The sequence below is a fragment of the Ylistrum balloti genome, unplaced genomic scaffold (assembly GCF_031769215.1).
Source record: "Ylistrum balloti isolate Yb309-2 unplaced genomic scaffold, AGI_CSIRO_Ybal_v1 Utg369646, whole genome shotgun sequence".
NCBI classification, from domain to species: Eukaryota; Metazoa; Mollusca; class Bivalvia; order Pectinida; family Pectinidae; genus Ylistrum; species Ylistrum balloti.
The window spans coordinates 462,255-488,820 of NW_026781904.1; the positions used below are offsets into that span (position 1 = coordinate 462,255).

At 33.1% G+C, this 26,566-nt stretch overlaps 1 protein-coding gene across 1 annotated transcript in view; it reads left to right on the forward strand.

Annotated features, from left to right (window-relative positions):
- The window catches only part of LOC132555093 (multiple epidermal growth factor-like domains protein 6), a 177,213-nt gene that overhangs the window by 138,984 nt on the left and 11,663 nt on the right, over nucleotides 1-26,566 (forward strand). Inside the window, exons 11-30 of the mRNA XM_060219436.1 lie at nucleotides 4,723-4,860; nucleotides 5,612-5,734; nucleotides 6,994-7,119; nucleotides 9,399-9,590; nucleotides 11,103-11,245; nucleotides 11,986-12,318; nucleotides 12,799-12,985; nucleotides 13,646-13,771; nucleotides 15,421-15,549; nucleotides 16,536-16,664; nucleotides 17,345-17,473; nucleotides 18,429-18,815; nucleotides 18,981-19,109; nucleotides 20,178-20,306; nucleotides 20,420-20,548; nucleotides 21,240-21,368; nucleotides 21,646-21,777; nucleotides 23,066-23,191; nucleotides 23,543-23,557; nucleotides 26,175-26,432. Of these exons, the coding sequence (XP_060075419.1) occupies nucleotides 4,723-4,860; nucleotides 5,612-5,734; nucleotides 6,994-7,119; nucleotides 9,399-9,590; nucleotides 11,103-11,245; nucleotides 11,986-12,318; nucleotides 12,799-12,985; nucleotides 13,646-13,771; nucleotides 15,421-15,549; nucleotides 16,536-16,664; nucleotides 17,345-17,473; nucleotides 18,429-18,815; nucleotides 18,981-19,109; nucleotides 20,178-20,306; nucleotides 20,420-20,548; nucleotides 21,240-21,368; nucleotides 21,646-21,777; nucleotides 23,066-23,191; nucleotides 23,543-23,557; nucleotides 26,175-26,432 (3,189 nt within the window). The remainder of the gene's footprint in view (nucleotides 1-4,722; nucleotides 4,861-5,611; nucleotides 5,735-6,993; nucleotides 7,120-9,398; nucleotides 9,591-11,102; nucleotides 11,246-11,985; nucleotides 12,319-12,798; nucleotides 12,986-13,645; nucleotides 13,772-15,420; nucleotides 15,550-16,535; nucleotides 16,665-17,344; nucleotides 17,474-18,428; nucleotides 18,816-18,980; nucleotides 19,110-20,177; nucleotides 20,307-20,419; nucleotides 20,549-21,239; nucleotides 21,369-21,645; nucleotides 21,778-23,065; nucleotides 23,192-23,542; nucleotides 23,558-26,174; nucleotides 26,433-26,566) is intronic.

A 26,566-nucleotide genomic window follows, 5' to 3' on the forward strand; every position in this document is an offset into this window, starting at 1 on the left:
TTATTTTTTGAACATTAAATGGACATCTCGGAGAATTGAAACTTACATTATGTATATATATATTTAGTTATATACATATTACATATGTAATTGATGGTTTTTACATATTTGGTATAATGTTAATTTCATGAATGATAATTTGAGGTTTTTCTTGTAAAAAAAACAATTTTCATGATGTAATACTTACCATAACTTTAGTATTCACTTTGTCCACTAATTTTTGTAGTGGAAGATATGCATACAAAGGTGATGGTAATTATTACTGAAATGAAATTAATATGCCAACACAATGTCTATTACATGTAAAACATGTCTTCTATTCCAGCATCTTCCAACTTAAAACTGGATGTGTTACATTTTATATGCTTGGATTTTTTTTCAGGATACCACTAGGAATATATTCTGCTTTAGACTTAATGATTTACCTATCATATGTTAAAATATATTCTCTATGTATCATAATTGATTTTGTTTTTCAGGCAATACTTTGTCATTCATTTTTCCAAATGTTACCTGTACCCTTACAATTGAAGAAATGAAAATATGATAATTAAGAAAGTCAGAAATTGTTCAATGAAAAATTGATAAGTTCCTTTGTACAGAAAGTATGAGTTGAATTCCTCTGTATTTAGTGATGTTGTAATTAACTGTCTCAACATTATGATATATGTTGTTACATCAGCTGTAATGAAGAGTATTATAATGTTAAATGTAATAAGTCAGTGTTCACAAAACTTCTGTTTAGAGAGACCTGTATTCTTTGTGAAAAAAGGTTGTTGGAAGGTGGTAGCCATTTCTAAAATAAATCTTTCTTTTGCTTCTTATATATATAAGCAATGCCTAATCTTTGCATTGAATTTACATATTTATGAATATTCATATGTATTTCCAAATTTGAAAATCCAACTTGAACTTGAACAGATTGTTGCTATATGCATGATATTGTCAAAATTTAGGTCATCACTTGAGAGCTTATTCATTATATTGTTATAACATCAAGTTTGTTTTTATAAGATGTCTGTATAAATGACAACAATCAATCACTCAAACAATCAATCAATCAATCAATCAATCAATCAATCAATCAATCAATCAATCAATCAATCAATTAATCAATCAATCAATTAATCAATTAATCAATCATTCAAATCAATTTCTTGATTGATTTAATTTGACTTAATCAATAATTAATCAAATTATCAAGTCAACACAACTAACGGATGATTAGATAAGTTTTCCCCATTGTATTTATTTATTGTTGTGAATTTGGCATTCCTGTCGCTCACTCAGAGGTTCGGAAGGCTAACCAGGTCACAGGTCAAGGTAATTAGGCCTTATTTGTATTCTAATCAATGTTGTGTATTTGTTTTGTCCTGTATTCTGTGGGATATTTTTTGGTAACTATACACGTGCAGCATTTCTTTCATTTATATATATCTGTCTTTATTGATACGTTAAACTATGTAGTTTACTGAAGATGTATACTATTTAATTGTAGACAATAGATATGTCTTTATCATTATGTAATTAACATGTTTGCCCTTTAATAAGCCCAGACAGCTAAAATGCTACCTCAGAATAAGTGTCAGGGGGTGGGCTTATTACAGGACAATGAGATAGCTTTTATTGCTTATTCAACATCATTGACAGGCTTATTATCAGATAAATCTGCTGATATTAATACTACAATATTTTGGTTCAAAGTATATGTAAAAAAGAGAATATAGTAAGATTTTTATGAAGTAAGTTCTTATTTGAAGTTGAATCAACCGTATTTTGAAAAATCATTTTGAAAGTAATAGAAAATTTTTAACGAAAATTGCGAAAAAACAAAAATGATATTTTTGAATAAGTGTGAGTAGATTAAAACCATACTGATTAATCACTGTTGAGTTTATTACCAGTGAGAATGTTAAACTGAGAGAAGTTACAGTTATCTAATGGTGGAGGAATTGAGAAAGATAAAAACTGTTTAAATTATTTGTAATTTTGATTTTCTAGTCAGTGTATTCAGTGTTCATCTTGATAATGTCAGAATTTTTAATCTAACATATCATGAATTAAATTATACAGAATTTGTGATTTGCAGTTATAGGAATACTTTCAGAAATTGCATTTTACATTTTTCAAGAAGCGAAATTTTGAAATTAAGGATATTGATCTCACAGTTTTATGGGAAAGGGGGTGGGGAGTAGGTATGGGGGTGGGAGGGGGTGTTGGGGGGGTGGGGGGTTGGGAGGTGGGGGGCATTGTTACCCATATCTGGTTGGTCTCATTACATTTTTGTTGCATTCCAAATCATTGTCATAATCTAACAGAACTCTCCACAGGTTTAGCTCATATTTACTCAGTATCAACATCAAGTTATACATCTACACCTTATTATCTTAAGGTGGTCATAGGTCAAGGTTTAAAGGTCTAAAGTCACATTTGACAACTTCTTCATCAAACAATTGTATACGTATAGAGACTAGCCATTTTCTTTGTGATTCTGACATTATTGAGATGTATCATTATACAGAGAACCCCTCTACACAGTACTCAGCACTCTTTGTTTTTCTCTATTTAGTTTTCATCCATACCGGAAATTGTGTTTACTGTAAGGCATTTCACCTGGCCATGAAATGTTGTCCTTGTTGCAATCATTGTGATGTGAATGCCACGGAACCTCTCTAATTTTTATAACCACTACATTTTACATGTGATTTTAGAAGGGTAGGAGACTTGAAGGACATGTAGTGTTGAATCTGGTCATATGTACGATCTTAAATCTTGTCATCAGCCACCTGTTTTCCCAGTTGTCTCACTATCCAGCCTGATCATGTTGTTCTATTTTTTCGGGAAAAAATGTTTTCTTTCCAAAATGCCTATCTTAGCTTAGTTCCAGATACCATGCTACTCTCATCAGTAAATCCTTATTACAGCAAGGAAATTTCTTTGAATTCACCTGAGAAAGAAGATTCCAAGCTGATGGCTTGATGAAATGAACACAACTACATGTATATACAAAAGACTAAGTTGTAGCACTCATTTGGGAAAAGTGACACAAAATTTCTTCAAGGTAGATAACTCTAACAATGAAGATAACATTGAAGGGAGATAACTCTAACTTTGAATTGAGATAAATCATGGTTTGGAAGGAGTTAATTCTGAAGATGAATGCAGATATTTGCAACATTGAATGCAGACAGTTGTAAGATTGAGGGGAGGTAACTCTAACATTGAAGGCAGGGAGATAACTCTGACATTGAATGGAGGGAGATAACTGCTACATTGAGGAGAGATCAAGCCTTCAAATGGAAATATAAGAATATAATTTTGTCTCCTTGTACAGTAATAAAAGTCTTTATGAATCACTGAAAGGAAACATCTGTTGTTTAAAGGAGTAAAGCAGAAGGATTTTCGCATGTAAAATGTGGTAAAAACACAGATCCCTGCAATTTGAGACCTAAGAAGTTTCCAGAATGTCAGAAGTTAATCAAAATTATATTTAGACTCAAAAGAATTATTCATTGTTTTACAAATTGTATTGTTTAGAGGGGTTTCAAAGTTTGTGTCTGGTTTTTAAGTTGTTCAGTAGCGGAATGCATGATTAGCTATGATTTCAGTTTAGTTTAACTATTTTTCTTCTCTCTGTAAACACTGCAATATTCTTATATCTTTATTTCTGATGAAGTTTGTTTAAAGTTTTCTTTTAAGAGTTTTGTACACAGCAGAATGTTTGTAATGTTGTGTAGTGGATTTTGTCAAACAAGTGTGGTGAAAACATTCTGTCAGACATTCTAGCATGCATATGTTACATGTGTGCTTATTATTTTTGTAAATTTTTTATATAATGAAATCAGTTTTTGATCCATAAAAGGAAGCGTGAACTGTATGCAAGATATTCAAAGACAATGGAATGGTCTTCATCTCCCATGGAAGATACAGAAATTTGTGTGTGGGAATAGGTTTACCAAGAATTGAAATATCTATTGTCAGAAAATTTAAGACAACTGCTTGAGTTAAAATTGATATGTAATCGAAGTCTCTGATTTGCTGATAAAACTTGATAAACTCTGTATGAATATGTATTCTGCAGAATTTATTCTGTTTTTGTACAGGTATTTTATATAGAATACCATCCACTGTTCTTGTAGCGTAAACATAGCAAATGCGTATATTTATGACATAAACTGATTTTTCTTTCAGTGTAATTTTGTTAATGTTAAAATGCTTACGGTCATGCATGAAATGAACAAGGCATGCTGTGAATATATTTCTGTAAAACTTTAATTCCAATGAATTTTAGAAGTCTTATACGTACTGGTATGAAGTGCACAGCGGTATGGTAGATATAATGTAGACATTTGAGAGAATCTTCATTGGCTACGTATGATCTGGGTTGTTTACAAATCCAAGTTATGTAATAATTTTTACAATATTGAAAAGGTCGGAGGTTGGATTGTGTAGCAGCATACTAAATAAGTATGTTATTATAACTTGGATATATTAGCTGAAAACTAATGCCTGATTTTTATTTTTATAACAGGATTTTTGTTTACTTACTTTTGTTATAGGTACATGTACACAAGATATTATAAAATTTTCAGCAACGTCCACCAAGTTTAAAATGGCAAAATTATACGTTACACGGGAATTTTAAGATGGTGGCCATTGGATGTTCTATTACGAATTTCATTCCATTTGTTCTGATGCTGATTTGTAATTTGTATCTGCCAGGGATTCAAATGGAGGTCGTGGACAGTTGTATGATAAACAATGGCGGATGTGCGCACATTTGTCGTCACGGTCCAGGAGGACGAATCTGTAGCTGTCGCCATGGATATATACTTCAAGCAGATGAGATGTCCTGTGCAGGTAAGAAATATTAGGAAGTTGCCTCAGTGATTCATCTAATTAAATTTGGAACTTACGAAATAATTTACATTGGTAATTTGTATGGAAATTATTTCTTATGCTGCTACGTTCTAAGGTCCAGAGGCATTACTGAAACTACTATATGCTGCATTATACCCATGTTCATCTCAATGTCAGAACACTTCGGTTTGGCTACTTTGAGTTAAGGTCACCTTTTAAGGTCAGATACCAAATGCTGAAAAAGAGTGACCTTTAAGGTCAGATGTCAAATCCTGACAAAGAGTGACCTTTAAGGTCAGATGCCAAATCCTGACAAAGAGTGACCTTTAAGGTCAGATGCCAAATCCTGACAAAGAGTGACCTTTGAGGTCAGATGCCAAATTTGGACAAAGAACACTTAAGCTTAGCTAATTTCTTTATTATTCATTATCCTAAACAGTAGGCCATTTGTATCTTTTGCATCAATTAGGTAAAGATCGTGGAATAAGATCAGATTTGAAATTTCATCAGAGGAAACTCTGTCTTAATTCTGATAGACATCAGTGTTGTTGTGGGTAAACCTGAACCATGATAAAAATTTCACATAAATTGTTGTAGTAGAAGTGTTTTATGTCAGTTTTAGAACTTTATCAAAGGTCAAGGTCATCATTGAAATATTTTGCTTAATGGCTTCCTTATTTGTGTAATCGTTATTCGTTAAACAGTCTTCCATTATTTGTGTATTTCTTTAAATGTTTGTCATTTGTTGCAGATGCAAATGAGTGTGAGCTGGGAGAGGCATGCTGTGTACAGTTATGTACCAACAACCCTGGAGGCTACACCTGTGGCTGTCGGCCGGGTTTCGTCCTCAACAGGGATGCCTGCGCCTGCGATGGTAAGTCTCGTCCTTCACTGATAATTAATTATGATCATGTGATTGATTAGAATGAATGGTGTTACAATTTTCCACCAGATAATGTCAGCCAGGAGTTTATTATTTATATAATTTGAGAAAAATAGTGATAGAAGTTGGAACATGGTGATGATGATGAACTATAAATGATAGTTACATGTACAGCTATATACAAGAGTCTAGATACTATTGTAAATCACAGACTATCAGTCATCATCATGGATTTATCATTCTCTAACCTTTCCCCCTGAAGTCATGTTTTTAGTAAGTCTACACATGTATATACAGTGTATTTAGTTTGAATGGGTTTATGTGTAATACAGCCTTTTTTGGACAGAGCCATTTGGATTTAGGTATTTTTACAAGTGTGTTTACATGAAGACTCATCAATGGCGATTTTTCCATGTTGCTTTCTTGGTGATAAGTGTGTAGTACATTTCATATGAAATTTTTAGTTACCATGTGAAACCACTTCTTAAATCCTATTACATATATTGTATAACTGCTGTCTTAGAAATATGGCTATTTTGGGTTACAACTAGACAAATGAAATTTATCTACTCTCCTGTAAAGGAAATTTTGTCATGTGTCAAAGAAATTTTTCATCTTTTTATCAATTTTCTCTGCATGTGGTATTGTCTGAATATACCCTGTCACCTGACACACGTGTTTATCCCTTCTCCTGCCTCCTCTTTTCACTCCATCACTCAGTATACCCTCTAAAACGCCCATCAAACATTTTACCATGAATTTGAATAAAACATTTTGAATGAGATTTGAATGTAAACTTCATATTTTTGACTTTGCATTGTTCAATCTTTGAAAAGTGAAGCCTTGACTTTGTATTTTAATTTGTACTTTAAGAAATTTAAAATTTAAAATTTTTAAGTTGAGTTTAAAAAACAAGTTTGTGAAAACTTCAAATCACATTTATTTTATTCATTAAGGTTTTGAAATATAGTAAAATTTTCCGTTTATGAATCGAAACAATAATATATGCTAAACATTCCATGAGATTTCAGTTAAACTTTTAAGAAGAAACAAACAGAGAGTTGTACTTTATGGAGTCGGCAATCCCTTACAAAGACAAGGTTTCACAAATATGCTACATTTTTTTCTTAACATTTGTTATGACCTGTTGTGTTGTTTGAGACTGAGCACTGAGGGTTATCTCCCTTATCGCTGTTGTGATTTATTTTTTTTTATTTTACGTTGTTGGTGTACGTCTTGTCACTCTATAGATATTCAAGAATGTTTAACTGACAATGGTGGATGTGAACAGAAATGTGTCAACTCGGAGGGATCGTTCGCTTGTGTGTGTGATAAGCCCGGCTATCGACTGGCACCCGATGGACGACGGTGTCTGGGTAAGGTCATGCAAGGTCAACATGGCAAAAAAATATTACGTTAAAATGTTAACATCCCTGAAATGTTTTAAAACTTTATTTCAGAAATTTATCAAACAATTTAAAGAAGATTAAGACTGAAGATTTTCCAAAAGAGTTTTTTTCTTTTTTTTTCTCGGATTGTATTGAATGTAGAACATTGTACGAAATTGTATCAAAACTATCATATTGTAGATAAGTATATATATATATATATATATATGTTTTATTTTTTTTTCAGTAGTATAGTAGAAATATATACATGTGTATAGAACATGTAGTTTTACTTTAATAGTGATGTAGACTCAGGCCATATATATACATATGTACATACTGGGTACCTAAAATGTAGTTTGTTCAATTTATTTTCTGATTATTGTGTATCAACAGGCTTAATTAAAATTTACAATGAAAGAAATATGCTTTCAGGGATATACAACATTGTGTAAAGTGGTTTTCTTCTTGATATCATGTATCGCTCAGACAATCGTAAAATGATATTAGATAATTATCAATGAATTAAGTAATGCTATGATTTATTTGACAAATAGAGATGCTATGTAAGGAGAAAACCAGTGTCTATAATGGTGGAAAAAAGAGAAATTTGTGATAGTTACACTGATAGAAAGAGTTATGGTTACTGTGATAAAAAAGAGAAAATTGTAATAGGTACAGTGAAATAAAGAAAAAATCTGATAGCTACAGTTATATTAAGAGAAATAGTTACATTGATATAAGAGATACAGTTACAGTGATAAAAAAAGAGATAATTGTAAGTGACAGTGATATAAAGAGAACATTATGATAGTAACAGTAATATTAAGAGAAATAGTTACAGTGATATAAAGAGAAAGGACTACAGTGATATAAAGAGAACATTGTGATAGTTACAGTGATATTAAGAGAAATAGTTACAGTGATATTAAGAGAAATAGTTACAGTGATGTAATGAGAATACTGTGATAGTTACAGTAATATTAAGAGAAATAGTTACAGTGATATTAAGAGAAATAGTTACAGTGATGTAATGAGAATATTGTGATAGTTTCAGTGATGTTAAGAGAAATAGTTATAGTGATATTAAGAGAAATAGTTACAGTGATATAAAGAGAATATTGTGATAGTTACAGCGTCATTAGGGATATGGTTACAGTGATACAAAAAACATTTTTGATAGTTTCAGTGATACAAAGAGAAATGGTAACTGTGATATAAAGAGAAATTTCTGATAGTAGCAGAGGAACACTGAAATCTAAACTTTAATGAGGAAATATCTTTACAACTGATATATACTTATTTCAATAAGTTAAAGTAAAGATAGAAGTAATACATCAAACCTTTTATAATTTATTTGAATATGTAGAAGTTAAGTTTGAAAACAGTATTCTAGCTATTGTACTTTTGATGTTAGAATATGTAATATTTGTGGAATTTGACAAAGTTGACAACTCATAGGAGCCAACATGGTAGAAACATTGAAAATATTGAATAAATCAAAATTTTTAATTTTTTTTCTTCTATAAGCATGTTTTATCAGTATTTGCATGCATATGGTGTAGATTACCAGAATATTAGTTTTCTATAAAATAATGTGATATTAATGTAAATATTTTCTTATATCGAAAGCTTTTAAGTGTTATATATAAATTACATGTGGATTAACATAACAAGTTTTACAAGTTACCTTTTATTTATAAAATGTGCATAATATGAAGTAATTTGATATTTTGAGTAATTTCTGGAGCAGGAAAAAGTATCAACTGAAAAATACATCCCTTGTTAAGTGAATCTTAAGTGCATCTTCTTTTACACTGTAAGGACTGACCTCTAGGTTATGTTAAACATGTTTATATTACAAAATATTTATTATATAAAGAACAAAGTGAAAGAAGCTTGTTTAAAATGTAAGGATAACACTTAAAAGTTTAAAAAAAAAATTCAAATTCTGCATGTCAAAATATTTAGATTTTTATGGTTTTTGATATTTTAGTTGTTCAAAGCAAAGATCCTGTCTGCATGACCTTGACATATGACACTATCTAGATTGCCTTCTTAATTGATTTTGGCTGGATTATTTCATGGAATTTCAACATTATATCTGAAGGAAGTGAAAAACAGACAAAAAAAGAAAGAGAAAAACACAACAAACAAAGAAAAAGGAAAATAGATTAAATTAGACAGGATGTTTGTTGATATTGAAAATATTTTTCTCTTTTTTTTTATGATTTTGCTGTTGATTGTTGTTGTGGTTGAATTTTCAGTGGACTTCACTGGGGGTCGTTTTCGTACACCTGCCCCTCCTCTCCCTCCACAGCGAGGCCCCTTAAGGGGGGATGTACCATTCTCCCGTTATATTCGGTATCAGACAACTCCTATGCCTGTACCTATAATTCCAATACAGGACAGCGATTTGCAATTATCTCATGAACTTCCAGAACCAGAAGTACAGTTTGGTATGTTATGTATAAACAAATATACCATCCCATAATTTGTTACTGGATGTTTTGTTGTTCTGTAAAATCAGGAATGATTGTAGTCTGTTAAATTTCTGATAAATATGAACAACAAAACTGAGTAGCAAGTATGGTTTGGGCATCATTAAAGTTGGATCTGGCAATGTGCACAACACAAAAGATAGGGGTAGGCATCCTTAAAGTTTGAAATAGTCAGCTATCCTGACAGGGCACATTGTTTATTCAAAACAGACTTTTCCAGTACTTCATTGTGACTGTCAGTATTTTAAAATTTTCACTTTTTTCCAATGATTTATATAAAATAGCATAGTTACAATAATTTTTCTTGAACAGGCTAGAAAACCAATTTAGTAGCAATCTGACTTAATATCAGGGTAAACACTGTGTACAAGATGTTGAAATGTAGCATTTGATGTTCTTCAGAACAAACTGTGTAGCTATGAATGGGCTTATTAACAGACGTGGGCTTATTGCTAGACAAATACATTTTATCTTGTATGATAATTCACCATGGCTAAGCCTACAGTGTCCAGTCTGATCTCCCGCAAAATTAGTCTTTTACTACGAAATACTTTTAAATCGTTGCTATACAAATCTGGAGGTCTCATTTTCAAGGCATTACATCAAAGAAAAGATGAGGTTATCAACATGTCTCTCTATTTGTCTGTAACAGAATCATTTATTCGAGTAAAACTCTTAAATCTGTCAGCAACTATTTGTGAAAGTCTATGTATATGGTTAAAAAGTATGTTAGGAAACAGGTGTACTAACATAGTTACAATTTGTTATTTTTTATCATAAATCATGGAATTATGCCCCCTTAACTGCTATCCTTTTATGATTTGGTGGGAGCAGCATTGAGATCAGATTTAAAGTTGATGGTATGAACCCTCGGGTTTCAACTATCAATGTTTAACTGCCAGTACATGATACTAGAGAAGTCTGTTTTGAGTCAAAAATACAAGTATAATGTGTTGACCAGAAATTCACTGGCCCCAGTTTCAGGAATGGTCCTTAACTTCAATGTTTCAAAAATTGGCTTTATAGAATAAATAGAAAATTTCTATAACTTGTTCCAATTGATCAATTTCTGTTGAGGAATTCGCTGAAGTTAAGGAATATTCACAAAACTGGGGCTTGTCACTGAGGGTCATTATGGAAAAGGAATTTTGATTAAAAGATTAAATTTGAAAATAATTTTCATTTCTATATATTTGTTTTCTCCATAAGCTATCAATGGATCCTACCCAGGTGAGACTTAAAACTTTGAGTGATCATTTGTATTTTATGAATTTCATTATTATTGATAATTTACCTTTATTGATTTTTTTGGCAGATATTCTTAGAACAAATATACAACCAATGAATGGCTTTGCAGTTTTACCAAAAAAATGTATCGTTATTACTTAAATCAAATTTTATTTTTTCAACTTAATATCTTCGATTGTATGTGTGTACAATATTATATTGTTGTCTGTATGTTAATGACAGAATGTATACCTGGCACTTTCGGACCTGACTGTATGTACTCGTGTCAGGACTGCGTGAATGGCGGTTCATGTAACGATCGTCAAGACGAGTGTATCTGTCGACCTGGCTGGCGCGGACTCCTGTGTAATCACACATGTCCAGAGGTAATATATATACTTAAGGATGTATGCTACACAATATACTTAAGGATGTATGCTACATAATTTACTTAAGGATGTATGCTACACGATATACTTAAGGATGTATCTTACTCAGTATACTTTAGGATGTAAGTTACTCAATATTCTTAAGGATGTATGCTACACAATATACTTAAGGATGTATGCTACATAATTTACTTAAGGATGTATGCTACACAATATACTTAAGGATGTATGCTACACAATATACTTAAGGATGTATGCTACACAATATACTTAAGGATGTATGCTACTCAATATACTTAAGGATGTATGCTACACAATATACTTAAGGATGTATGCTACACAATATACTTAAGGATGCTCAGTACTTCTTCATTCACCTTTTTTTCTGTCTAAATGAGTTCCACATCTTAGACTTTAACAACATATAAATATTTGCTACTCTGTGCTCAAGCTCTTTGTGTTCCTTCTTTCTGACAAGTTCAACAACAAAACTCAACAAGATACACCTCTCAGTGCACCTTTGTATATAATTACTTATGTACCAATATCTCACTTCTATATAGTTCTGAAATAAAATACCTTTGTTACTGATGACATTTAGACATTTTAATACTGGATCGTAATAAAGATTATTTCTGTAAGTGGTCAAATTTGATAAAAATCACTTTCATACATGGTTACTATGGTAACAACTGTTCTATATTGTCATCTCTATGGTAACCTTTTGATATATCCAGGGGTTCTATGGTGACAACTGTAACAGTATCTGTGATTGTCAAAATGGAGGCACTTGTGATGCCGAGACTGGCCGATGTATATGTCCTCCTGCTGTAGAAGGTCGTAAGTGTGAGGATGGATGTCCCCGCGGATTTTACGGAGCTAGCTGCAACATTACCTGTCCATACCACTGCTCAAGTGGACATTGCAACAGGCTACTCTACTACTGTCATTGTGAGCTTGGAAAGTTTGGTCAGAGCTGTCAACTGGATTGTCCCCCTTTCACCTACGGATCAAACTGTATTAATGAATGCGATTGTAATATCAACAACACCAGGAGCTGTGATGCCAGGGTAAAAAGGAAATGTTAACAATTAAAATTATTGAATTTCAGAACATAATGCTAGCATAGCCGAATTAACAACAACACTTCTAATCTTCTACTGGTTATGTTATAAGAACTTCTGTTCTATCAAATTTTGAAAGAAGAGGCTGTTTTCGATTATGAAGCTTGCTAACAAAAGAAAAGATGTTTTTTAAAGAAATTATTGCATGTGATTCAAAATAAAAGAATAAAAGATTACATGGTAAGAAAAAAGTTGATTTAGAAAAATATTCTTGATTTCTTTAATAATACATAAATAAGGTCTTGAAAATTACGAAACCAAAATTATGTATAGATAAAAGTACTATGTGGAACATTTCATGTCCAGACTTCATTCTCATAGGGAAAATTCTGAAAGAGAAAAATGAAAATAAAATTTCATATAATGACTTTTAAAATATAACAGACTTTGTCTGAGAAATCAATGTTTTGAATTTTTTTTTATCAGACGGGAAAATGTACATGTCAGCCTGGTTTTTATGGTGAGAGATGTGAGTTGCCCTGTACAGAGGATTTCTACGGCCCAGGATGTCTTCAACGTTGTAACTGTCGTAAACAGATGGTCTGCGATCCTGTAGATGGCGTATGTCGTCATAACTGCCTAGCTGGCAAAACTGGGGAAGATTGTGAAGAATGTAAGGTTTCACAGGAACTGAAATTTGTTTTGGTAGACTGTTTGTATTGGTGTTGTCACTTTTGATTCCTTTAATTTCATTTCATTACATTACTTGAACTTGTCTTAGTTTTTAGGCTTCATCTAGATTTTTCACGTTTCTGTGATTTTCTTTTGAAATATTTTTCACAAATTCCAAAATGATTGATGTTGTCACCTTTCACTATGTTAAAGGTTTTGTTGATTTATAAATAATTTCTTCACGTTCTCAATTCTTGTAAATAATTTTATTTCTTTTTTCTATTTGTTTGTTCGTTTGTGATTTATGAACCTGATAATTAGTTGTACAGTCAACAACAAAATATTATGGTGTTAAAATATCATAACAAACTCCTAGTTTTAAGTTCTTTGATTACTACGCTGTAAGAATTCCATTTTAATTCTGCTATCTAACCTGTATTTTTTTGCCACATCAGAAATGAAAACAATGGCACATGGTTATTTTGAAAAAGTAAGGAGAAAAAAATTGAATGAATAAATAAAATCGCAAAATTAAGGCTATTTGAATCCAAACTTGTGTTCATAACACTTTTTTTTCACGATTCAGCTGACTGTACAATTAACTGTTGTTTGTTTTATTTGTTTATTTTCACCTTGTTTTGATATCACCCATTGTTTACAGCGTGCCCCAGTGGTACGTATGGTCTGTACTGTAAGCGCCGCTGTCAGTGTGGGGGAAGTGAGTGCACACCTGACACTGGGGCCTGTGTGTGTCAGGCAGGGCGACGTGGAAAGCACTGCCGAGACAGTGAGTGGCACAGCACACTTATCTAATTCAAATCCAGATACAGAATTATCATAATCTAGACTGACCGTAAAATAATATATGTTTATAATGAAACCAAACAAATTGAGATTCTGTGTGAGATGATACCTGAGTATCCTAACATCCTGACTTATCGTACCTCTGGGTATACTCACACACTGAATAATTTAACCCCCTGATTATCCTGACATCTTGTCTAATCTGACCCTTAAGGGTCTGACATTCTGTCTGATCTGACCCCTGCATATTCTGACATTTTGTCTAATCTGACCTGGAAGGTTCTGATATTCTGTTTGATATCTGACCCCTGAAGGTCCTGACATCCTGTTTAATCTAATCCTATGTTATCTGATCTTGAAGTATCTGACTTTCTGTCTAATCTCTTATTTAACTCCTGAGTGTTCTGGTATTATGTCCTATCTGACCCAAAGTTCCTACATTCTATCTCATCTGTCCCCTGACATTCTGACATCCTGTCTTAGCTGACTGTTGAGTATTCCAATGTTCTGTCTGATCTGACCCCTGAATAATCTGACATCCTGTCTAATTTGATCCCTTAGTTTTCAGATATCCTGTTGAAACTGTCCCCTTAATATTCTGACATTCTATACAAACCAACATAATGATTCTATACCATGACTTTGGTCAGCTTTCTTCAGCTAAATTATACATGATAGACTCACCATCTAAACTTCCAGTCTGTTCTAGCAATATTATCTCTCCATCTTATGACATGCTAGATATAGTCATTTTTAACTTATATCCATTTGAAATAAAATATTGGAGCATGTAGAAGACAAGCACCAATTTTTACAAAACTCTACATGAAGGGCTACCAAGTTTATTCACTTTGACCTGCTGTCAAGGTAACTGGGGTCAAATGTGATGAAATGTGTACGTAACATCTTCTCAATAACCAAAAGGTCAAGGGTCTTGATATTGGGCCAGTGGCATGTTTTTCAAAAAGCAATACATTTAGAGTAATGGCAGTTGTGTAGTGCATGTATAAAGAATATGATTTCAAGTTTGCAGAAAATGTCTTGATGAACTAAGCAATGTCTTCTATGTAAGCTGTAGTGTAGATGAGCAATTTGTTTCAGGCTGTTTTGGCCTCTTTCATATATAGATCTTGTTAGTCACATGACCCTTAAGGCCTGTTGTCATCTGGTTTAAAATTTATTTTTGATTTTATATTGTACAAATTAAGACACATATATCCCTGTGAAAGGTCCGGGAGTGTCTGTTTACACATTAACAGGAGAAATCAAAGGATTCAGTTTGAATAAGATTGAAATTGGACTTCAGCGCCTGTTGCACTGATGGACTTTACAAACACAAATGATTTATAACTTTCTGTTCATTACTAAAGTTTTATCTTTTATCTAATTTATTGGCACACTTTTGTCCTGAATTCCTGTTCTGTGTATGAATAATACCATTTGTAATTGTTACCAACATCAATATTGTTTTAAATGGTATTGCAAATTACAAATTCACATGAATTAAACTGGTAAAATATTAGATTTTTCGTGAGGTTTCCTTAACATGTTATTGTAGATTAACAGGGTACTGATAGGAAAATGACATATCTTACAGTCCTTTTCACAGTTCATATTTGTTCTAAATTTCAGCTTGTGAGGAGGGCACTTGGGGCATCAACTGTGAAAACATTTGTATGTGTAAGAACGGCGGGTCATGTGACCCCGTAACTGGAGAATGCATTTGTCCTGATGGCTGGTATGGTCGGGAGTGTAATGAGAGTAAGTTTGTTTTGACTTTTTTGTATAGCATTCCAAAATCTATGGTATATTTAGCCCATCATCATCTGATGGACAGCTATTCAAATCACCCTGCATCCATAGTCTTTCCGGCCGTCCGTCCATCTGTCCATAAAATTTTGTTGTTATTTCTATTTCTTAAGAAGTACTGAATGGATCTTTCTCAAATTTCGTATGTAGGTTCTCCTTGGTTCCTAGTTGTGCCTGCTTGATTTGGAACTGGCTAGAAAAACAAAATGGCTGCCAGGCAGCCATCTTTGATTTTGACTTTGCAAGATTCTTAATGCTATTTCATGGGAAGTACTGGATGGATCTCTCTCAACTTTTCTATGAAGGTTTCCTTTTGCCCCTAGTTGTGCCCATTTAATTTTGGGACTGATCAGAAAAGACAAAATGGCTTTCAAATGACCTTCTTGGATTTGGCAGGTTAAGATTATTATCCCTATATCTGCAAAAGAATATTCAAATTTCTTATTATTGAAAGAAAAAACAGAAGAGAAGAGAAAAAAGGGAAAAGGTCCAACTTTCAAAAAGCAAATAAAGATCAAACAATGGCGGGTGCTAAGATCTCTCTGGGATCTCTTGTAAGAATAGAAATTTTGTTTTCAGACCTGACTGAACTGATCAGAATGTTACGCCCTGTTTGAAATATAATCAGTTACCCTTTAGGCTACTTATTTAGTGAGAGCTGCTGATTACTCTGTACCTAAAAATGATTGGAATTTCAAAATTTATTGCTGAAATTAGATTTAAAATTGACAGCTTAAACATATGTACATTCTTACTTAAATAGAAACCAACTTATAATTTTTATGAACAAAATGTTTCGTATGTCCAAAAACTGAAATTGGAAGATGTTAAATGTGTATTCTCATTCACTGACTTACTGAAAATAAGTTATTATTTAAAAAAACCAAAACAAAAAAAAAGATAAAATGTACTCACTCTACATACCTTTTTGTTCTCAGTTTGTCCCCAGGGCCGGTACGGAGCCCAGTGCCTGTCACGATGTCTTTGTGAGAATAACGCCATGTGTGATCCAAGAGATGGTAGATGTAACTGTTCCTCGGGCTGGACGGGTCAGATCTGTGACAGAGGTATATAGTAACTGTAATGATTAGAACTAGTGCACTACTTAAGAAAATGTAAAAAGAATATTACTTAATAACATTTTAAATCTCAAGAAATGAAAGACTGGTTTGTAGATTTAATAGCGATGTTGGCTGATTTTGCCTGTACAATAAACGCCCTGATTCTAGTTGTTTAAAAAGTTAGTTAAAGTTTACCAGTGGTTATGATTATAAAGTCTAATTGTTGCCATAGAAAAAAATACAGAAGCATGAAAGACAAATACTCTTTTTGGTCTTTCTCAAAAAAGATGCAGCTAAGAAATGATAAAGAATGTTTCAAATTTTGATGGATTCATATTGATCAATTTTCACTAACCGCTGGTTATCTCTAATAGGCCTTTAACATCTGGTGCCTGGTTGTATATCTATACACCATGAAAATCCGTCCAATCATAAACTAGGTAAAAAACCATGATCTGAGGTCTACCAGAAAAAGAATGACCTGAGGTTTACCACGGCTGGATCTATATGTAATGGGAGCTGATAATACTAAGACATCAATATAATGACAACTTAAATAAATTAAGATAACTTCTGAAATTAATCATTTCAATTATAAATAATTTTTTAGACATTTTTTAGACATTTTTGAAGATTATATAAAATAAAGCTGCATCACAAATATGTGGTTGTATTGATATTTTTAGCCTGTTCACCGGGGTCTTTTGGTCCAAATTGTCAACAAAACTGTCAGTGTCGTAATGGAGCAGAATGTGATCCCACCAACGGTGAATGTCTCTGTGCTCCTGGCTGGCGTGGCCCTGGATGTGATCAAAGTAAGTATCTTTAATTTTCATCGTACATCTTATCAGATTATTATACCGAAAGGACCAACACAAAAACTAGGAGCCTAAACTGAAAGGTTAAATTATTTGCAGAAAGTGCCATGATACAAAATCATATATAATTTTGTGGTCTCAATTTCTGTGGTTTTCAAAAAAAACAAACAATTTTTTGTGGGCGCTTGATTTTGTTGGAAAATATAGCTCCATTAAAGTTACTTAGATATATTTTAACAGTTCATAGACAAATAAATGAATAGATGAAGGTATATTAATAATTGAAAATTCTACAGTCTTTGATGCCGTTTCTACCTCAACAGATTGTTGGGTGGGCTTATTACTGGTCATGGGCTTATCACAGGATAAGTATAATATGTATCCAAATGGGGTTATTATTCTGTCAGATAACTGACCTGTGATTGCTGGTCACACTTTGTCTGTAGAAAGGAATAAAAAGATGACAAAAATGTATCATTGTATAGATATTGCAGTGATGACAGAAGGGAGATAACTTTGATCTCCTTGTGGGGATTTTGTATGATGAGCCCAAGTTAAATGAAATACCAACAAGCTAGGATGGACTAAACATTGTTGTCAGTGATGTTTGTGATAAATATTAACAGTCATTGATGAAGTTTTGCTTTAACATAACAACAGAAAAAAAAAAGTTTTGTCATGAGTAAACATTAAATCCGATCCAAGTTTTATTGCAAATGAAATGGATAGCAATATATTCTAATATTTAAAGTACTCCTATACCAAGGTTTCCTATAGAGGAAACTGTTAGCACTGTTGTTTTAATGGTATAGTAGTTGATCATTAAGTTTATATCTGGCAAGATTGACAGCTTAATATTTCGCAGAAAACAGATATCGGTATAGACAGGTATAGATAGACAAATTGATTTGATTTTAATGGCATTTAATAATTGAATTTCTTATTTTTCCAGAATGTGAGAACAACACTTACGGTCCAGGATGCAGTCAGCCTTGTCAGTGTTACAACAGTGCAATGTGTGATCACATAAGTGGGGCGTGTGTGTGTACCTCCGGCTGGCGTGGCCGAAGCTGCGACAAAGCGTGTCCTGAAGGTTTCTTTGGCCTCGAGTGTCAGGGAGTCTGCAGCTGTGGTAACGGGGCCGAGTGTAACCATGTCGACGGGACCTGTCGCTGTGCCCCTGGCTGGAGCGGTAACCAGTGCTCGGAACCATGCATAGCAGGGATGTATGGAGTGGAATGTTCTCAAAGGTGTAACTGTCAAAACAGTGGTGTTTGTGACCATGTGTCGGGGACATGTATCTGTGACAAGGGTTGGCGAGGTGCTGATTGTGAAGAAGGTGAGTATTCTAAAGCGGTGGCTATTTTGGTGGTTTACAGTGACTCATAAAAAAATTTGACCAGAGAGAAAGTAAATATTTGATTTGATGTCATGTGACATTATGATGATAATCTTACTGACATGTAATTATGCTGTGTGTATCAATATTTTTTTTTATCCACAGCCTGCCAGCCTGGCCACTATGGCAGTAATTGTCTGTATCGTTGCTACTGTCTGAACGGAGCGACATGTGACCACATCAGTGGGGTGTGTAACTGTACGCGGGGTTACACTGGCACTGCCTGTGAACTCAGTAAGTCGCACTTCAACAGGCAATTCTGTAAATAAAGCATTTTATAAAAAAAATTGAAAATAACAACTATGGCTTTTACAAGTGATGACAAAATTGGTTTAATTATTAGCTCACATCATTGATCCAAGCAAAATAGTCTTTATTCCAGATAATGAATTTATTTTTAAAGATATAAAATAAAAATAATCAATTTTATTTTGTCACCTCTGAGTAATTTATATAAACTCCTCCATCTCTTCATCTGGACAAGTCCATATTCAGTCTTTAGGGGTGGATGCCACAATACATATGTGTTTAGAAGTTGAGATTACAGGTCACCATACTACTCCTGGTTAGTTGGAATTTCCCTTTAGTCAATTGGTAAAGACCAACAGGTCATTTAAGTTCAAACAAGAGTTTATTTTTCATGGCTCATTCCTGTCTCAGATTGAAGCTTCAGATGCCTACATAGGGATACCTCTGGGGACAAAGTCTTTGTGAAGGAGGGAGTAGTGTAGAAGTTGAGAGTACAGGTCACATTACTAATCTTTTCTGAATGGAATTTCCTGTTAGTCATGTGGCACAGTGTAGGGCTTGAGATCGAATTTTCAAAGGTCACTTAATGCTTAAACTCTGTTGGGGGCAAGGCTTTTTTGACGCTCCCCGAATGGAAAGCATATAGTTGCCACTTTTTCTATCCTTCTGTTCATCATAATTTGGTCAGGTGTGTAACACAAAAACAATAAGACGTATTAACATAAATCTTCTCAACAAGGAGAAGTGCAGTGCACCAGAACCATCACTCTGTTTTGCATCATTTAGGAGTTATTGCCCTTTGTTATATTGTCTGGACCATTACACTAAAACTATAAGAGGTATCAACATGAGACTTTATAGATAGATAAATCCCAACAAGGAGGAGGGCAGTGCACAAGAATCATAACTCTCTTATTGCATTTTGTTATTTTTCACACTTAAATTTTGGCCCACTTGGGTAGCGTAGCCCGTCTGTGATGGCCCTTTTTTTTTCTTTCTATTGCATGAATATTTAAATTTCTTGCTATAAAAGTTTCGTTTTTCTCTTTATAGCATGCCAAGAGGGAAAGTATGGCCCTAACTGTGCTTACACATGTGATTGTGTCCATAGTGAATCCTGTGATAAATCTACTGGTGCGTGTACCTGTAGCCCTGGTTACCGTGGTGAGCGCTGCGAGTCGGGTAAGTTAAGACCAATATTTGTGTGTTGATTACATGTTAATACCAAACATGTTCATGCCGTGAATTTTTAGAGTAAAGCAGTTGTTGTTTGAATTAATTCTTTTTCTCTGCAGAATGTCCTCATGGTTTTTATGGAAAAAATTGTGCAGAGAGTTGTGAATGTCAAAATGGAGCAGCTTGTAATCATGAAACTGGACATTGTCAGTGTTTACCTGGCTGGAGAGGGCGCCACTGTCATAAAGGTATATAGAGGGCGCCATTGTTATAAAGGTATATGGAGGGCGCCATTGTTATAAAGGTTTATAGAGGGCACCATTGTTATAAAGGTATATAGAGGGCGCCATTGTTATAAAGGTATATAGAGGGCGCCATTGTTATAAAGGTATATGGAGGGCGCCATTGTTATAAAGGTATATGGAGGGCGTCATTGTTATAAAGGTATATGGAGGGCGTCATTGTTATAAAGGTATATATATAGAGGGTATAGGTATATGGAGGGGCGCCATTGTTAGGTAAAGGTTAAAGGTATATGGAGGGCACCAGGGCGCCATTGTTATAAAGGTATAAAGGTATATGGAGGGCGCCATTGTTATAAAGGTATATGGAGGGCGCCATTGTTATAAAGGTATATAGAGGGCGCCATTGTTATAAAGGTATATGGAGGGCGCCATTGTTATAAAGGTATATGGAGGGCGCCATTGTTATAAAGGTATATAGAGGGCGCCATTGTTATAAAAGTATATAGAGGGCACTACTGGTACAGTGTTTACCTGGCTGGAAAGGGTGTACTGTCATAAAGGTGTGTAGCAGACATCATGATGACGGTTAAAGACATGTACTAGCCCCACCGACATAACTTTTTGTAATAGAAACGATTTCAGTTAAATAATTTCAGTTTTAACTACAGTTATATTTTATTTTTGATTGTTGTAGCTTGTCCGTCTGGATTTTTTGGTGAAGATTGTATAGGAATATGTGAATGTGACCCAGGAATGCCTTGTGATCATATAACTGGCACCTGTAGATGTCCTGCAGGTTTTACTGGAGAGAGATGTGACAAAAGTAAGTACAAATTGGACGTCATAGGACATTCATTATCTTGATGAAAAATCTTTACTAGATTTCCAGATTAGTATCCCTCATTTGCATGCAGATTTTGACAGTAATTTTAAAACATTGTCTTAATTCTAGAAATGAAAATTGCAGATTTGACATTAATTATATCAGAAAATTCATTAAAAGTTATTGATAAAATTATATCATATATCAAAAACAAATTTCAATTTTGTTCACGTCTTCAGTTATCATAAAGACTATAACATGACTTTGTGCATCATAGAATGTCCCGAGGGTACATATGGTGATGACTGTGCCAATGTTTGTGACTGTGTGGGACATCACATGACCTGTCACCATACTACAGGGGAGTGTATATGTAAACCTGGTCATAGGGGGCGCTTCTGTAACAAAGGTACACAGCTTTTTTTATTACCTATTATGGTTTAAGCTTTGCTGGGATATATCAGCTACATTTAGTCATTTGAAGTTTTAATATAGATTTCATCATTGAATCATCAAATTTGTTTAATTTTTTTCAAATAATATATTTTGAAAGAGAGGAATGAAAGGGAGAATTTTTTTATTAATTCAGCGATTCGAGCAGGCTAACCATAACAGCCTATGATTCATGTATTTGAAATCTTGTCGACTGAATTTCAGTAATTAAGTTTGTTAATTAAGATTCTTGAGTAGAGTAGATAATTTACATATTTTTATTGTTTAATATGGAATAGTTTTGTATTATATATCTGCTGCTGCAGTATATCATCAACATAGGCTACTGTTGTGATATATATAATGTTATCAATGCTTTAGTGTGTTTTGCAATATAGCTGCATTTAAATGTACATTTGAAACAAATCAATTTGTTTAATAATATCCATCGTGACTTGATATGATCCAGATCTGTTGCTATTCATCTGTCTGCTTTCCATTTAGATCATGCCATTTTTCAGTTAGATATGGTTTAGAATAAATGGAAAAGGGACTTTTTTAAGTCCTACATTGATATTATGGAAAAAGGATTTTTAAAAAAAAACACATATTAATAAATAAATAACTAATTTCGAACATATGTTTACTTTTCCTGGAGGCGGGGAAACCAAAATCTATATTCAAAGGTTTTTGTAAGGCTCCTTAGGAGTTGTGGGTTCTGTTGAAGGCAGAGAAGGGTCAGATTTTCATTTCCCAGTAAACTTGACGGGAAAAGATATATAAAAAAAATCAGTCTGCTTGTTTTTGCCCCAATTCATGGTGACATCCTATCATAATATTGTTCTCCCTCCAGTTTGATTTTAATTGTCTCCTTTAATCAAAAAGGTATACATAATTATTTAAATTTAGATTTTATGCTGTAAAAGTCATAATTCCAAAAATAAAAAAAATTTAAAAACTTTTGTGCTATTACAAGACAGAAAATAGCATGTCGTAAAAAGTCCATTGAACATAATGATGAGATCATATTTTCATCATTTTCAACTTTAAGAGGTGTGTGGTAGCTTTGTCATAATCAGATAGATTTGTGACCGGCTAAAGCTTGCTATAAAACTTATATTCCAATTACAATATGTAAAACAATATACACTTAAAGGCTGAGTTTTACTGCAAGGGGTTTCAAGTGATATTTTCACGTATTGTTTTGCTTTGTATAAACATATATATTTTATGAGTGTATCTTGCTTGCTTTGTTCTGGATAAAGGAAGGAAAAATAAAAAAGGTAGAAAGAATAAAGGAAAAAAACAACGTGATGGGGATGAGAACGAATTGGACAACGTTATTATATCAGAGTCTTTTGACTTACTCCAAGACGTCAAACCAGAAACAGGTAAAGTGCAAGCATGTGTTTTTTGCCTGTCGTTATATACATAATTGTATTTTACTTGCAAATCGCCTACCTCAAAAATTTGGAATGCAGACTTTTTTGGTGGGAATGAAGGTTTTTGGATTATTGAAAGACCAGTATGTATTCATATTGCTTACGAATGAGTTAAACAAGTCGTAGATAAAAAAAGTACCAGTATTTTTCTATTAATAGAGAGTTTGGATTAAATTATGTAAGGGAGATAACTCATATCTTTATCTCAGTTTATAAGCTATGTTATATTAATAAAGATTTTTTTTTACTTGAAAATAAAGACATTTAAATCAAATCTGTATTTCCTTTGCCTTCAAATAGCTTCATGGATAGCAGGTACCAACTTCAAAATTTTTTTATGTTTTCTGTGCTGTTCTCAAAAATAAACGTCATACACTTAGTATTGTCACAGTGATAGTCTTTGGAACATTTCATTGAAAACACATATTTGATTTCCTTGCAAAGTTTTTACAGATTTCTAGATTTAAGAGCCCAGTTTATTAGTAAACTTTGGTAATCATGTCTTGTTAATTATTAGAAGCAGTTGCTGATTTTCGATATCATCAATATATTCTCTGATATAAAACTCTGGAATGGGAGTTAAATTTGGGAAAACAACTTGGAATTTTGAGATGGTTCAAACTTTTTCTAAATTTGTGCAAAACAATATGAAAATCCATTTAAATTTTTTTGAAGAAAATGATCAGGATGTGTTTGCTATTTGACTGTTCCAAGAACATTGTGACCTCTGTGTTTGTATGTAGCATGGGTATCTGAACAATGTCTGCTTCACACTGTTGTAATGTTAAGTCTTATCTTTCAAGCTTATCTTTTACAAGATATTCACAGCTTCATTTGAAGTTATGTCTGACCTTTTTCCCCTATTTTTGGGTAGATAACATTTATCATTAATTTGCTAAAGGTGACTTAGTCTTTCTACATTGCTGTAAAATTTTGATGATTTCTTGATATCTTCATATTTGTCTTTGATTTAAAGTTAAGGCTCTGTTTTCTTAACAGAATATATTAAAGCTTGTGTATCTTTCTATATAATGATTAATATAGCTAAATATTGGGCAAGGCTTCCTTTCCTGACAATCTTTTCTTAAACCAATTTACAATATTTTGCTTTACTGTCTGTAAATTCACTTCTAATTAAAACATGTGTTATTATTCATAATTTATTTTAAACTGAATTTTGTGTCCTGATTTTATTTCTAACGATTCTAATTTCAATTTTAATTGTAAAATTTTAATAACATCAAATAATATTTGTCAGAAGTTCAGTTTCTCCATGGTTTCAAGAAGTACTTACTGTTTTCATGTCAACAGAAATATATTTAAAGAATATTATTGAAAAGACAAATTGTAAGATTTGTTTGAAGCGTAGGCTTGGAATCTTGGTGTCCTATACTGTAGATAGAATTTTATCCCGACTTTCTGATCCGATTTTCAGGCCATCTGATGTTAAATACTGTACCCTGTGTTGTTTGATTTTTGTCTCCATGATCTCTGTTTCTGTTTTTTTACATGAGTTATGTCCCTTTTATTTTTAAAACACAGTAATCACTTAATCATCAGATACATATCAATGTTATTGATTTTATGCCTCTCACCAGTTTCGTGGATGGATGGTCGGGAAGGTTGGGCATAGTTTGCTAGATTGTTTCAGATTACCAAGATGATGGTCACCTTGTTATTTATAGAATATTTGTCAGACTTATCTTTTTCTTATATGCATGGTAACAGGGTAATTATGTCAAATAGTTCACGTTCATACCTATAAATAGCCTTTCGCTTTTACATATGTACTTCACACTTCTATATACATAGTAAGTAAACACAAGCATGATGACAATGTCACGATCTGCACACAATCTAATTATCATATGTTGCTATATGGTCGACAATTTTGGTCTCTCATGCATCTTTAGGAACAGTCGTTTCACAAACAGTCACTATCTGATTCTAAAGTAGCAATTACTATTACAATAAGCCTAATTAGATATATTATGTATGTTGTTATGTTTATTTTAGCTAACTCCATGAAGGTACATGTATACACAGGGGCTTGGCAAGAATTCCAAACCCTGTAGTCTGTGTATATGTATATGTTTTATGATAATTGAAATATACATACTGTATGGTCTGATGAATTTTTGCTAAGTCTCTGTGTTAATTCCCAGGTACACACTTTGTACATGCATCTCCTTTAGGATTAATTGACATGTGATAGGATTCCGAATATGAAATATGGCTTTGACAAGATATTCAGTAGTCTCTCCTTTGTATGTATCCCACTTAAGCTTCCAGGTAACAGCAACTTGATCTAAAAGAGGTCTTTATATCAGATACTGAAGGATATTTGAATGAATTACAATGAAATAAAGAGAAAGAAAATTTGTCCAAAACCCGTATCATAAATGATAAAGAAAATTTGTCCAATACCCGTATCATCAATGATAAATAAAAATTTTTAACTTTGACTTCCATTACAGTATGTATTTTGAAATGAACACAACTTATTTCCATTTTTGTTCCTTATTCAAAAATTTTGCCATTAAACTGGACTTGAAATACAGTTGAACCTCATTATCTCGAACCCAGTGGGACCATGGGGAAACTTCGAGATGATTGAGTATGTGATTTAAGTGAGTTCCAATGTTTTGTGTAAAGTTGGAAAGGGACAGACGAAATGCTTCAAGTTAAACATGGTCTTTGAGTAATACAAGTTTGAGATAATGATGTTCGCCTGTATCTATATTGCTGATGCTGTAATGATTCCCTGTATTATTGTTATCAGGAGTGAAAATCCAGTCTTTTACGTCTAATTTGTATTTACACGAGACATGGAAAAATAATTTGATTGTACAGCCAGCTCTAATATTAAAAGCAGATATTTTAAAACAAACAAAGAAAAACCAAATTAAATTGAATATATTTGTACTTCTAGGTTGTATGGAAGGAAAGTTTGGACCTAGTTGTGACCGTGACTGTCAATGTGAAAACGGAGCAACATGTCACGTGATAACGGGGACTTGTCTATGTAGGGATGGATATTTTGGTCCAACTTGTGCCCTGAAATGTCCAGAAGGTCGCTACGGAACAAATTGCTCTGAAATTTGTCATTGTCTTAACGGTGGAAAATGTGGGCGTATCAATGGAAGATGTAAATGTCATCCTGGATATACTGGCTTCCTCTGTGAAAGCGGTGAGTCGCAGGAAGTGATGTATGAAATGGAAAAGGATAAAATATTTTATTGTTTAGGTGACATATATGGAATCTTTCATGAAAAATCTGTACTACCAATAGTCTTACTTGATATCTCTTTCTCTGGTGACAAT